Source organism: Diadema antillarum, unplaced genomic scaffold, assembly GCF_040938485.1.
Source record: "Diadema antillarum isolate AM-2024a unplaced genomic scaffold, OU_Dant_1.0 scf00000130, whole genome shotgun sequence".
In the NCBI taxonomy this organism is placed as follows: Eukaryota; Metazoa; Echinodermata; class Echinoidea; order Diadematoida; family Diadematidae; genus Diadema; species Diadema antillarum.
This window is the reverse complement of record NW_027271019.1, coordinates 25215-39231: the sequence shown is the minus strand read 5'-3', so window position 1 is coordinate 39231 and position 14017 is coordinate 25215. Positions and strand designations below refer to the sequence as shown.

The 14017-nt window shown below is 38.3% G+C and overlaps 1 protein-coding gene across 1 annotated transcript in view; it reads left to right on the top strand.

Moving 5' to 3' along the window:
• The window catches only part of LOC139720596 (A-type potassium channel modulatory protein DPP6-like), a gene marked incomplete at its 3' end in the record, with an annotated part of 288877 nt that overhangs the window by 250007 nt on the left and 24853 nt on the right, over positions 1 to 14017 (top strand). Inside the window, exon 3 of the mRNA XM_071631951.1 lies at positions 12235 to 12349. Within this exon, the coding sequence (XP_071488052.1) occupies positions 12235 to 12349 (115 nt within the window). The remainder of the gene's footprint in view (positions 1 to 12234; positions 12350 to 14017) is intronic.

Genomic DNA, 14017 nt, shown 5'->3' with positions numbered 1-14017 from the left:
CCCCCCCCTCGCCATTGCTATTTCATCTCCTCCTAATACAAACCACTAGATCTACGACCCTATCCCGTTTACACTTTGCATTGAGGTATTAGAGAGACCAATATTGCGTAGAGTAATCGAACAATACAGATGGAGAAGAGAGTGGAAAGAGTAATAGGGGGGAACAGAGCGTTCGTAGAAGCGTGCCAACAAGCGATTGATTGGTTTTCTGTGGTGCCATCAGGTGCAATATATCGACAACTAGACAGAGAGCTACCGTTGCTCCCGGGACCTCCAGGGAAGCTTGTTTGGTTCCGCTGCTGACTGTTGGTGACAGCTTCAATGGTCAGCTTTGGACAGTGGGAGAATCATTACAGACATTAAAGTGATGTCTCAAATCATGGGCAGTGTTTGGGCCAGGAGAAGGGTCCAGCAAGGAGGAATTACTCCAGGAATAAATTAAACCGGAAGTTTCAGCCTCCAATGGAAGTCAAAGTGGATCTCAAGATAGAGATGGAAAGAGAAAGGGGGAAGGAGTAATGGAGAAACATTTGATTGTCATTGAGTGGAGATGATTACTTGTTTGTTGTTGTTTTCTATAATTCAAGACTTGGAACTCGCATGGACTCGGATTGCCACAAGGGAGCAGAGTGAAAAAGTTGGCAGTAGCCGGAAGACATGGCTGAATTTTTCATGTTTGAACTGAGTAGGGTGACTGGGAAAGATAATTGCATGGTAGGGAGGAGTGTGAAGATCAGAATAGAATAGCGGTGTTTGTCTGGACCGGCCCAGGGTAGGGCTGATCTTTGAGAACCTTCCTCTTTCTATGCATCAGATATGAATGATATACTGGGATCCTCCCATATGCGTCAAGGCAACACTTTATAGCCCAGTAACTGCCAGGCATGTGGAAATTAAGTAGGATTAAAAATGCTGTGCCAATATACAGTGCAACGAAGGATGGCGCTGCCATTTTCCGCCAGTTGTCCACTTTGAAGATTGTTCAATAGCGTGATTGAATCGACTTCTATAGAGGTGTCCCTGTCACTTCAGTCTTCTTTTTATTCCTTGGCATACTTTTTTATGCGCCGCTGGTAGCTCCGAGACCCGCTGAAATGTATGCCATTCAGATGCTTCGTCTGTTCATTCGGATCTACGATACTTTTGTCTTCTGTCATCTGTAGCAGGAATTCACTTTGATAGTGCCTTTGTCGGGTACAGTGATGGTATGATATCATTGGTTACTTGATTAGTGAAATTCTTGCCTTTTGTGACGGAATCTGCAAAATCATCAAAGAAGGAAGACGAAAAGAAAGCCAAAGACATGGAATGTTTGAAACCTGACAGGAAGGACTCAGACTTTAAGCTCTCTTCACATTGGAAGATTGTGACTAAATTTACTGTTAATTAAAGAAAATATTGAGTGGTCAGAATTTGAGCTGTCCTAAAGAGAGAAAGCCAGTATAAAGGAAATATGAATAGAAGTCTTCTCCATTCGCAATCCGTGGTACTACATTTTTATTGCATTTTTGCAATCAATATTTTGATTGGATGCATTCTTTCACGCTGGACAAAAGGGCTACTTGTCAAATAAACTCATTTCCAGCAAGTCTGCTTTGCTATCCGAGGTTCCTGCTACCAGGAATTCTGTGTGTATTGCACCAATTTTCATTGAATGCCACACAGACGACAGTTGGAATAAGAGCGGTGTGACCCCTGCCGTGGAGGAGGAGGATGTGTAGGAGTGGACGGCTACTAACGTCTACCACCAAAGCCCAGAGACGGACTCTGAGGGGAATTTTTCCCTCTCTCTTACTTACACATCTACTGTGTCCCATTTTTTGTTGCATCAAAGTGGATAGATAGAACAGCTGCAAGATGCTTAGTGGAGCGGTAACCGCGGGCAAGCCGGGCAAGTCGCCCAGCAAGAGTACTGGCAAGAAGGTGACGATAAACACACCAGCCAATCAGCAGGGCAACAAACTTGGTGGCCCGACGATGATCGAGCTAGAGGTACGGTCACCGGCCCTCTAATCAAAGAGGGCACGAAAGGTTGGGAGGTGCAGTGTTGAAGGATAGGTGATATGATACATATGGGTTAATAAGATAACAGGTGCCCAAATTAAGAGGAAGATTACCTGCCAAAACTTGTTGTCTTGACGATGATCTGTATAAATATGCAGGTTGTGCCTTTGGCATTTCTAATACGGAAGAAAAGAAACACAGGGTAAGAATCTCTTACAGGTAGGATTGTGAGCTAAAATTTGCCACAGTTGACAACTCTGATGGTAAATGTACTGACTTGTTATTTGAGGGGGCTCTAATGTTGTTGGAGTTTATTGTTTATCTTATTCTGTTTATCGTCTGCAGAGTTGTTGTGGTCAGGTTGTTGGTGTCACTGTCTCTAAGTACTTGTGTGGTCTCTGCTTTTCTTTATTTCTAACCCTCGTTAGGTGAAGTTTCCAAATTTAGACAATGCTTCTTGACATTTTTCACGCCTTTTCTGTTCTGTGACATTAAGAGTTTTTTTTTTCCTGATTCCCTCATTCTTTTCAGTGACTTTCAAGCAGCTTTTCTTTGATAGTGCTTAGTTTCTTTCTAACCAGTATTCTTGTAAACTGAATAAATGGCCAATGGCATAGAAGATTTAGCATAAGTTTTAGGAATCAAAAGCACCTAAATCTGTGAATAAAGTGAGCTAAGCCTGAAAAATGTTAAGAAAATTTTTTTCATTTGTACTACTTATGTGATTGTTTATGGCATCATTGATTTAGTATTCATTTAACACTTTGTGTGTAATGGGTCGTGTATGACAACAACAGTGCACACTGCAGACATATCTATTTCATGATAAAGATGAAAAATACTACAAAGTATTCTACTTCTATATACCAGGTAAGAATCATTCAAGACAGCTGCATTTACATGGTTATTCCTCTCATGCTAATGCAACCCCCCCCCCCCAAAAAAAAAAAAAAAAACATTGATGTCCATGCATGGGACTACAGAGTAAAGTGATGGAGAATGCTGTACTAGCCTAATATGTCCACAGTAGAATTGAAGAAATAATCCCATAATGTTTCGCCAATTTTGCTCAAATGCTCTCTTCAGTAGGAGAAATCTTCCTTGGAGTGTATGATTGTACAACTGCATTCAGCTATCTTGCTACCTCTTCAAGGTAAAATCCCTTTCAATGGGCCAGGGCAGTAAATTATGGGGACCATAGAATGCAGGACTCTTCCTTGGTATTAAACATTGTGCAGCTCCTTTCTCCCCTATCTATTTTGAGACCTTCTTCTGCGCTGCCTTGATGTGTGAGGAGCAGTCAGTTTGAATTATGCGATAAGACCTGAACTGTTTCCCCCGACATCAAGCAAGCCCTTGAGACCACATAAAAAGACAAATTTGTTGGAGCTTGCGATGTCTCATGGAACCAAATTGCAGTGGCGCACTTTAACGACCGTCGGATGACCACATTATGTTCCAGACATGCCGACTCAAACAACGTTGTTTGTCTCGCACTTGTCCTCGCAGATATTCCCGAAGGATGAGCATTTGTACTATTAGTCGTCCGTACAGGGTATGCAAGAGATGACAGTGTATGCACATAATTATACTACATCAATTTACTTGGTGATCCTCAGAGGAATGATGGCTGCCATTTTGTTGCCAATTTGACCAACTTTGCTCATTTTTTGAGACTGCCATTATGGTATTAATCTTCACAATGGTGACATGAGACATGTTCAACAGTTGTGTGATGCATAGTAAGTCTGCTCTTTGGTTAATGGTGCTTTCTGAGCACATCAGCAAAATCTGGTATATTACCTTGAGTAAGGCAATCCATCAGTGGAAATGAATCAATATGTTGTAGAGAAAGATATTTCATGCTTTTTATAGCCACCCAAAAACTGAGACATCACTTAAAGGCACTGTTCAGCAGTATTTCTAGTTATCAAAATGTCAGCTGCATGGTCCAATGGGATACCGGCATATCTGGATGTTTGTAAATATAAAGCTATGAAATATAGAGGTTTAAAGTACTGTAAATACAGGTACTCAAAAAAAGTTAGAATCTGTGATTTCCTAAGTTAACCTTATATTCCTGATATCTCCCAAGATATTTTCTGAAATTGTATTAATAGATTTAGTGAACGTTTTTGTTTTAGCATGGTTAATATTTGAATCACAGAGTTTCACTATAAAATGGACCAAGCACCAGTTTTTAAGATGTTAAAGTAAGTCCACCATCAGATAGAGCAAAATAAAACCTTTCCATTAAGATTACCTCAGTTGTAACATTTTGTAGCAAGGAATATTCTTTAAGTTATGAATCAGATATCCCATAATGTGACAATTGTGAATAAGTTTTTAAATTGTCACAAGCAAATGTGGAATTGGAAGTTTTAGAAAATGTTGGCTTCTTCAGGTAAAAAATGTGACATGTTCAAAATGACAGAGTATGTACTGATGGTGAAGTGTACAAAAAGCATGATATGAGTTTACAATGTAGCGAGATGTGTTTTGTCAAGGGACAGCTTTCACTCTGCAGGAAATTGGCAAACATGGCAGTATACAGGTGCTGGTAAAAAATGCTTGCCATAAGGCGTAGAAATCAATAATGGCTCCTCTATGCTTGATGCCGAATAGAGCCTAATGAATGCCGAAATTATGTCAATATTTTCCAGGGCCGAGCCAATCTTGGCTAATGGAATATCATTAGAGCTGCAATATCAGTGGTGTCGTGTAGTAAACATGCCATGAGGCTGGTACGTGGAAAAAAGTGTGTTGGATTACCAGTCTCACTTTATTATCACTTAGCTCTTCCTTTCTTGTTTTTACCTTGAGGCCACTCTACACTGCTTATTGGGCTAATACAATAAGTGCCCAGTCAGGAAGGGCATTTTGTGTGGACTGCGTTTTGAAAGATCGGAAAACGTAAACAGAGCTTGTCATCGAATAGGAGTTTCATCTTGAAAGGATGGTCAAATAATGAGATCGGCAGAAAAGTCCCCGTGGATTATTTGGACGATGTTCTTGAGATTTATGATAATTATTGTAGGTTGTTTACTCAAAGATTACTAGTATGAGAAAAATATGATATCATATGTGTTTGTTTTCCCGTCCTCCTCGGAGAGTTTGAAAGGACCTTAGTTCTCCGAAATCAGTTCCTGACAACTGGCAGAAGTGATTTTACGTCTGCTAGGGGTGACAACGACATTAACGTCATATCTTAGAGTAAGGAAACACCCCCAAGGTATTCATCATCCTTCGATTGTCACCTCCTTCCTCACCCTTTCTCTCCAGGGTTTAGGGTCACGAGGTTTGATAGCCAGGCACAAAGTCACTTGTCTTAAAGATGTTATTCCACTCCCATGTTCAAGTTTCCTTAAACAGAAAGAGTAAAGATCAAAGTATAAAATGATAGAATGCTCATTGAATTTGGACGTTTAGAAGCAAAGTCAATAGATTTTAATACAGTTTCACAAGATTTCACAAATGATTGATGGAAATATGACCACATTATGCAAATAGATATGGAGATGATTACATTACTTGTATGTATACATACAGGGCTCAATACTAACATTTTTTTTTTTTTCTGGTGGCCTATTTGGGCCAATAACATCTTTAAATTTCAAATTATGGTGGTCTCTGAAAAGACAAAATCAATTCACCTGAAATAAAAGTAATATTACAATCCACTTCAAATCCAAGTTGCCCAATTGGGCCACCAAAAGATTTTTTTTTGAAAATTGGTGGCCCAACATTGATTTTCAGTGCCCATTGGCCAGTGGGCCACTGCTAATTATGAGCCCTATTTATACACTGTATGTGTATTTATATACACATGCATATATTAAACATGCAAAGAGAGAGAGAGAGAAGAAGAATACTTTTCACTATATAGCCGTGCTGACCCTCAGTGCCCTAATGCCTGCCTTTAAGGTGAGTGAAAGGCATGCATGGAGGGTGAATATAGCACCACTATCATCACAGCCCCCTAGGGGAGGACATTGATACCGTCTTTGATCTGGTAGATACCCCGCTCAGCCCCCCTTTAATGCTCTTCCAGACATTTTGGGTTGCTCCACTGGGCTCCGTTTGTAATGAGGAATACTGAATACTTTATACCCTCTGATAGAATAATTAATCCTCCTCCTACTTCCCCAACCTCAAAAGGGCACAGTATTCATTTCCACAGCCAAGTGACAGACAGACCAGTTCTAATGTCAATAGTGACCAGGGAGAATATGATTATGCTTTTCCAACTATCAAGAATTTAATTCTCTCAAGACATTACTCATGATCAAATACAGAACTCTATGACAACGTTTATTTTTTACTTTTTCTGCCACAGATGAGGTCTGAAAGTGATATTGCTCGATTAACTTCATTCTATATTAGTTCGTAAAGGCCGACATTTGAGATCAATTTGTATCTACTCAAGACCCAAAACATCATCAAATTGCCATTTTATCAGCAGCAGCAGCAGCAACAGCAAAATAAAATACAACCATGATCTGTGTTGTCACAGTTCCACTTACCTGTTTAATGCAGGAAAAAGGATTTCAAAAGCCCATTGTAGATTTTGCCTGTAAACATGATGAGTGGATGACAAAAAAGTTACAGAGAGGAGATGCAGTTCATTGTATAGATGGGTTGCCATGGTTACCCAACATCATCAATTACTGCTCCACTTCTCAGTTGTGCACACCCGTAATATGAGAAGAGGAGTCACAAGGAATGAAAAGACTGAAGTGTAGTTTACCTCTTGATGTGTACTCTCACTTTGCTTCCAATTTAATTGTAAGACACAATTTGATTGTGAGGTGTTGTGTGGGGAAGCTTCAATGTTTTATTCACAGGACATTGATTAACCCGTTGAAGACTAGTCACAGGTGTACTCAGGCAGGTGTCTATAGAAAACACATGATGGCGCAAAATCACATCGTCCTCAAGGGGTTATGGTACGCGTAGGTTTATTTTAAGCAGCTGGGTTGGTCATCTCATTACTTACTGTGCAAGGGCTGCTTTTTCTAATGGCCGGGTATGTTTGGCCCCAATCTACAATTCTTGGTTTTTGTGATGGTTATTTTGTTTTGCCTGCAATCTACTCATTATCCCTTCTTGGCACAATATCAGTATCCCTTTATATCCGCAGTGCATCCAATCCAGTTAGGAAGCTGTTTTTTTCTGATAGATCCATTAGATGTTATCATGTGTAGAACAAACTCTAGCAGAAATAGGTCAGCTTATCAAAATGTAAAAGCTTACTAAAATGAGGGAGGCAGTTTTGAAAGGGTAACTTGACTTAAGCAGGCAGTTGCCTTGATGGTTTTATCATGTCTTTAATGATGTTTTTGACATCATTTTGCCCTACACCTCCTATTCTTGGCTTTTCCTTCTTAAGTTTCATACTTTTCCTACTTTCATTCTAATTTTGTTGTCTAGTCAATTTGCCAGCAGCTAGTGTGCAGCATTCTAATGAGGTGTTTAGTGACCTATTTTCCTGTAGATCATTTTACATTGGTCGGTGAGGCAAACAGAGAGAGAGAGAGGAAGAGAGATAGAGAGAAAAAAAGAGAAATATATAGAGAAAGGGAGGGTCATGTAATAATACACAAAAGATCACTAGGAAAATTTCATGGAAAATGTATGACAGTTTGAAGCAGAGATATACCAGTGCATTATTGTTTGTGTGTGAGTATGTGTGTGGGGGTTTTGTGTGTGTAAGGGGTGTATGTATGTGTGTATGTATGTAATGTCTGTTTGTCAGTGCTCTCCTGTACTTCTCAAGAGTTCAAAGTCCTCCTTCTGGAGTGGTTTCATATCTACGGAAGACGGCGGAGAGGACGAAGTTCACGAATCATCGCCGCTACCTTCCATCTTCATTCACCATGTTTGGCCACAATTTAAAGTCCGCTCAAGTACACCTTTGAACATACCCGTTTCGGCGGAGCACCGACAGAAATTCTCCAGGGCATTTTCTTAGATGTTGCCTTGACCCCATGCCCAGCTGATTTTATCATCACTTTTGTTTACAAAAACTTCACCAGTATCGCCAAAGCTTATCGGCAAATAAAGACAAAAATTTCCAGGGACTCATTTTATTTGCAGATGCTTGTCATAACGAGATTGGATGTAGGAATAAGTCCAGTTCTCCTTCCCTTTAGATGTGTGAAAAACAAAAAAAAGAACACCACAAGCTTTCTACTTGTAGTCAACATTGTCTGTAGTCATCCATAAAAGTTTTGATTTGTGATGGTAGTTAAAAGTCTTGTAAATGTCCTTTCATGATATATATGTGCAGAAGGGTAGCAGGAACAATAGTCTACCTTCCAGAAGTAGAGGAAATAATGTTACCAGATTTATTTGCATTTCATGATCAGTTTGATCTTGTCACTGAACAGTGCTAATATTACGAGTTTGTTTTTGGAAACAGAATTCATTTCATAGTGTAAGTGAAAGCCAATCTTATAAAATGTAGGTGTGGTTTTGTGTGCACAGAAAGTGGAATTTTGACATAATGGGCCAAGTTAAATCATTGTGATAACATGTCTTATACATGTGTACTTCCCGTACTCTAGTTTAACTTTTAAAACCATCTAGACTCTGACATTAGGGCAGGGCATAATTGGATGAAGGTATCCCAATCTTAAGGAATTAACAGATGTCAAATTAGTGTCTTTTTACCTAAATTTCCTTCATTTGCCATATCCCTAGCTCTGATGGGACTTTATTCGAGCTCCCCGTAATGGCATGTCACAGAAAAATTCGGGGCTAGCTAACTAGCTAATGCAGTGGCATGACATGAGCTTACAGAATACTGTATAGAAAACCCATGGCGCCGAGTTTCTGATGAAATATTAATTGCCATGAGTTGTGAGACACTCTGACTGAATTCCATATTTATGGTGCTAGCATCCTTACAAGCCCCTAGACCGAGAATGGTTCCCGTCCACACTCTGTTCATTCGGCGCTCCGGATGTGCCTGGAATTTATTATCCAGACTACCACTGGTGTCTCCACATATAATGGCTGAAAATTCCATAAATGTTTGACATGTGCCGGTACTTCTATACTAGTGTTGACACCTCATTATCTTTATAAGCCTTAATTTCTCACCCCTCTACCAGCTGTTTATGTCCATGCACCATGTTTATCAATATCCTGTCTGCTACAGTTGTTTAACAAAAGGAAACATGTTTAAACAATAACATGTTCTGTACAATGTGTGCATATTTACTTTATGTCTGGCGTAAACCAGCTCATTTCATACAAGATTTTGAAACCCATACAGGTTTTATACGTAACCTATTAGGTTCCTGGGGGCATGAGGGAAAATTGATATTAGGGAAGCTTGTGCTAGTCATGAGACTTGTTTAACCCGTATAACAAGGGATTATCGAGTCTGATACAGTGTTATCATTCAATAGTTCAGTGGCTTCCTCGTTGTATTTGAATACTATCAGACACATCAGTCATAGTGATGATCTCTTCAACTACCAAGTATTAGAAAGCAAATTGTGTTTAAATTCTATTCTGTTTGGGAGAAAGAGTAGAAACATTGCCATGTAATGAGTATACACTTTAACGTTCATAACACAAGTATTTTGTCATAACAGTATTTTACCTATAGATGTGATGATGGCTCTAAGTAGCGAGTATACTGCAAGCTGTTTAGTTTTATTGTTATTGCCAGTAGTCTCAGAAATTCATAACATTGATTTCTTTTATGTATGTGTGTGTGTGTGTGTGTGTGTGTGTGTGTGTGTGTGTGTGTGTGGGTGTGGGTGTGTATGGGTGTGGGAGTTTTTGTTTGTTTGTTAGTTTGTTTTTAGTGTGTGCTTGCATGTGCTTGAAATGCTGGAGTAGGTATAGACTGTTTGTGTGAGAGAAAGCTTAGGATGATAATGTAAGATGGAAATGGTGACTAACCAAGGTAGGTCAGACTGGATTACGACCTTTGTGCTTGCTTTGCATAAGTACGTAGTTACATGCAACTTTCTGAGTTAAAGTTTATCTTTCACCTGTACTCATGGTAGCAGCGATGAGAGTGATTGAAAAATGAGTTTGAACGATGATAGTGACCATGGTGATGAGGATGATAGTCATGATGAAATTATGATATCGATGGTGTGTAGTATGTCAAGTCTGTGTGAATGTTGATTTTAACCTCAAACAAAGCATCATGTTGTGTATATGAAGAGTTTCTTCACAAAAACCGACAAGTCCATATTTGCCAAATGGAGATATTTGCGATTAAAGGTCCAGAAAAATAAAGAAAATAATAAGAAAATTTTGGCTTCTTTTGACCCTAACTTCAAAAATGTACCTTTATATGTAGTGAACGATATATCATTTAAAAGGTATTATTTTGTACTTTATGACAGAGACCATACTTCAAAATCTTTAAAAATGGACTTATCGGTTTTTGCGAACAAACTCTATATATTCTTGAATTGTTGTAGTTTTTTGTTATGCCTGCATGCTCACAGAAAACAATCCTGTGTGCTATGTATTGGTGTCAATTATTTTCTTTAACCTTATTTTATTGAATATGTGTGTATTTTTGTTTAGTGAGTTATGCACCCTTGAATTAGCATAAATACATCAAGCCAAGCCTTTGTGTTTTGTGCGGAATTGTGTAGTAATGGGTGAAACTTAAATGTGCCTTGATGCTTTGAAGACATCCTTCCACCAGAAGAATATAGAATGATTTTGAATCTTTGATGAGACACAACAAACTATTTCATTTCACTGTAAATAGCACTTTGAATTGTTCTATATCATATTGTTTGTGTATGTGTTTGTGCCTGTGAGTATGTCAAATGTGTACCATTATGTATTCATAGCAAGAGTATACATGAAGTGATGCTTGCATAGTTTGGTGCTGTGTTGATGTTTTCATCTTTATTCATTTTGTTCCTATCACCTTTCAGTTTCAATTTTATCCTTCATTGCTTTATTAGATCTGCAGAAACACTATTGATCGCACTGCCAGCATATATAATGTCTCTCCACTATTGTGTTCATTGTATTCTGTGTTGTGTTGCATGCTGCTCAGGTGGCCTATACAGATTTCTGTCTTCCATATTTCATAAACAACTTTTTTCTGTTTTGTGCGATGTGAAGTCGTTACTTTCTCTTTATGTAAATATTATGCAAATGTACTCTGCGATGTTTTGTTTGAATGATATCCAAGTGCTAAATGTCAGATTCATCCATTATTTAGCATTGCTTTAAGGCTTCCCACTGCCTCAGTACTTAGCATAATCAAAATGGGTATTTTGCGGAAAATAATATTCAGTTTGTAGTGTAACCAAGTTTGATGTCTGTAGTGCCCCCCCCCCCCCCCCCCCCCCCCCCCCCGACGTAATCGAGAAAGTGGCTCAAATTGAACCAGACTGCTGGCCATGGGTATTGAATAAAACCAAGACATATTGTGAGGAGTAATCTCTGTAAAATGGATTCCAAGACATTCTTAAAAGTAGAATGTGCAAAACTTGCAGAGAAAAAGGTTAAGCACCACGCAAAGAGGGTTTGCATAATACCCCTCGCCATGAATGGTAATATTCACCTTGATGAATGAATATGAGATCAACATCCAAGTCCAGACCAGAAAATACTTGATGTTCATGTAATCTTGTTGAGCAGAGTAAACCTCACAAGACAGGATTGACCTTAAACAGATTCCAATGTAGTTCACTTGATTGCCATGTAGCACTGCTTGCATACAAAATCAATATCTGCAACATCTTTGCTTTAGTTATCTTTTTTTTTGATGAAACAAATTCCAATTTAGTTCACTTAAAGGCATAATATACCATTTGCAGATGAAACCCAAACCCAGCTTAAGTGCTTGAAAATAGGTCTAAAATGTGAGTGAGGGATAGAAACAACCAATGTGAAAATTTGAACTAGTATAATCTATGTTAAGTATTGTTAAATATACAAAATGTGAACAATAGTTATAATTAAAAAAAAATCCATACTAAACCATCTACAGTTAGGGTTTATTGAGAAAAATACAGATATCTCCTTATATTTCAGGCTTTATCGCAAAAATGTTGTACGATAGGGTGTTTTGTGGTGCAACAGACCTACACGTATGCATTAAATGTCATATCTTGATTTCTTTCTTAAATGACTGCTCCCAAAGGTAAACAGGACCTTTAGTCATGAGCAGTATCTTTGTTATTTTCCTGTTTTTGAATATCATTCTATTTCAATTTTCCTTTCAATGAACAGGAACTGGTGGGAGGGACAGCAGAAAAGCGCAACTGGCGAGGTATCATCATATCTCTCCTGGTCATTCTCCTCATCTGCTCCCTGATCGTCGTAGCTATCATCGTTGCCACACCGGGTAAGACTGACGTCCAAGTCAGCATTTAGATGTTGTTGACTTCAACTTCCAAAAAAATTGTGCTTCTCTTTGCTCCCAGTATATTTGGAGATGCAGAATATGTAATCTCTTATATCAGATGTACATTTAAAAGCCTCATAAGAAAATACCCGTACCAATGAATATAAGAAAGGTGTATTTATGTCATTTAGCAGCTTGTTTATTTCATGGAAATCAATCTTTATTTTATGAAAATCATATGTCTCATCACCACCTCACTTTCTTTTTTCTATCCTATATTTAGGTTCAGTGGTCGTCATAGATGTATATATAATTTTAATGTGTCATTTCAAAAACTTTATCTCTTACAATTGTTTATTATCTTTGTTCATATGTCCATTTCCCCTTTAGGAAATGATATATGAAATATGTATCGAGACCATTCTACTAGCGAAAACAGACAAACAAAAAATATATATACAAAATATACAAACTCAAGTACTGGTATACAAGTTTTATTGAAAGATATTTGCATTGATTACTGTCCTTGAAATAAAGTTTTACTTGTTGCACAATCGTAAGTTATTCAATGAAAACCTTTGCAATTTGACTTTGATCTTTTTAAGAGATCTTGGGTCTTATAGATCAATTTTCTATCACAGTTTCTATGTCAAATTTAATTATCATTTCTAGGTATAACCAAACTAAGATGGGACAATAAATCCTGTAGCATTACAACTTGTTTTGTTTAAATGGCATGATGACACTATCATCTTAAAAATTTGAAGAAAATGTATAGCTGTAAAGATTTCAGAAACATGACTATATGTGGTATCGTTGGCCACTGGCCACTGTAACCTTGTCACCGGTCAGTTAAACTTCATAGCTGGTCAGTCAAACATTGTCACCAGTGGGCTTTCAGACTGAGGATTATTGATGACATGGAAATAGATTCAGCAGCATTTGGTTTCATCTGCCAAACTACTCCACAGTCGAGGGGCACAGCTCTAACAACTGTAAGGTTTTTTTTTTTTTTTTTTTTTTTTTTTGGGGGGGGGGGGGAGGAGGTGATCAAAATTCAGAAGTTGCTGTGTGGCAGTAAATGACACCCCTCTTAGATCAGAAAGTGATCCATTCTTTATGCAAAATGCACTCGTCTTTGCAAGAGGAGATGGCATTGTCCTCGAGGCCCGACGAAGGACAAATATTTACAACATGGCTGCCAATCAGCTAATTGCCTGGGGCAATGCAATGGAGAAATGTTTGTATCTCTGTGGAGCCTAGCCGTATACATTCATCTCAATTTTTATCTATCTGCTACCATCTATTTACATAAGCCACCATCTGTAAGGGGTGAGTGGCAATTAAAATATGACAATTTCTTGGCAGACTTTCCATACTGGAGGGCGAAGAGTCTTCGTTATTTGCAGAGTGACTGACAGATATGTGTGAAATGTTTAACAAGGTGGTTCAGTTTCGGTGAAGACATCTTCAGTCATGATTGCTTGTTTGTTTGTCGATAAAAATAATGAATTCTTTGAAAACCATACTTATTGAAATGTTAGATATATTGCATAGTTTACCACAGTGCATTTAATGTCCAATTCCTGTTTACATGACCACTGTACGTACTGTTATAAGGACCACTAAATCTAGAGAGGATAAATGGATTCCATAGATCAATACCCA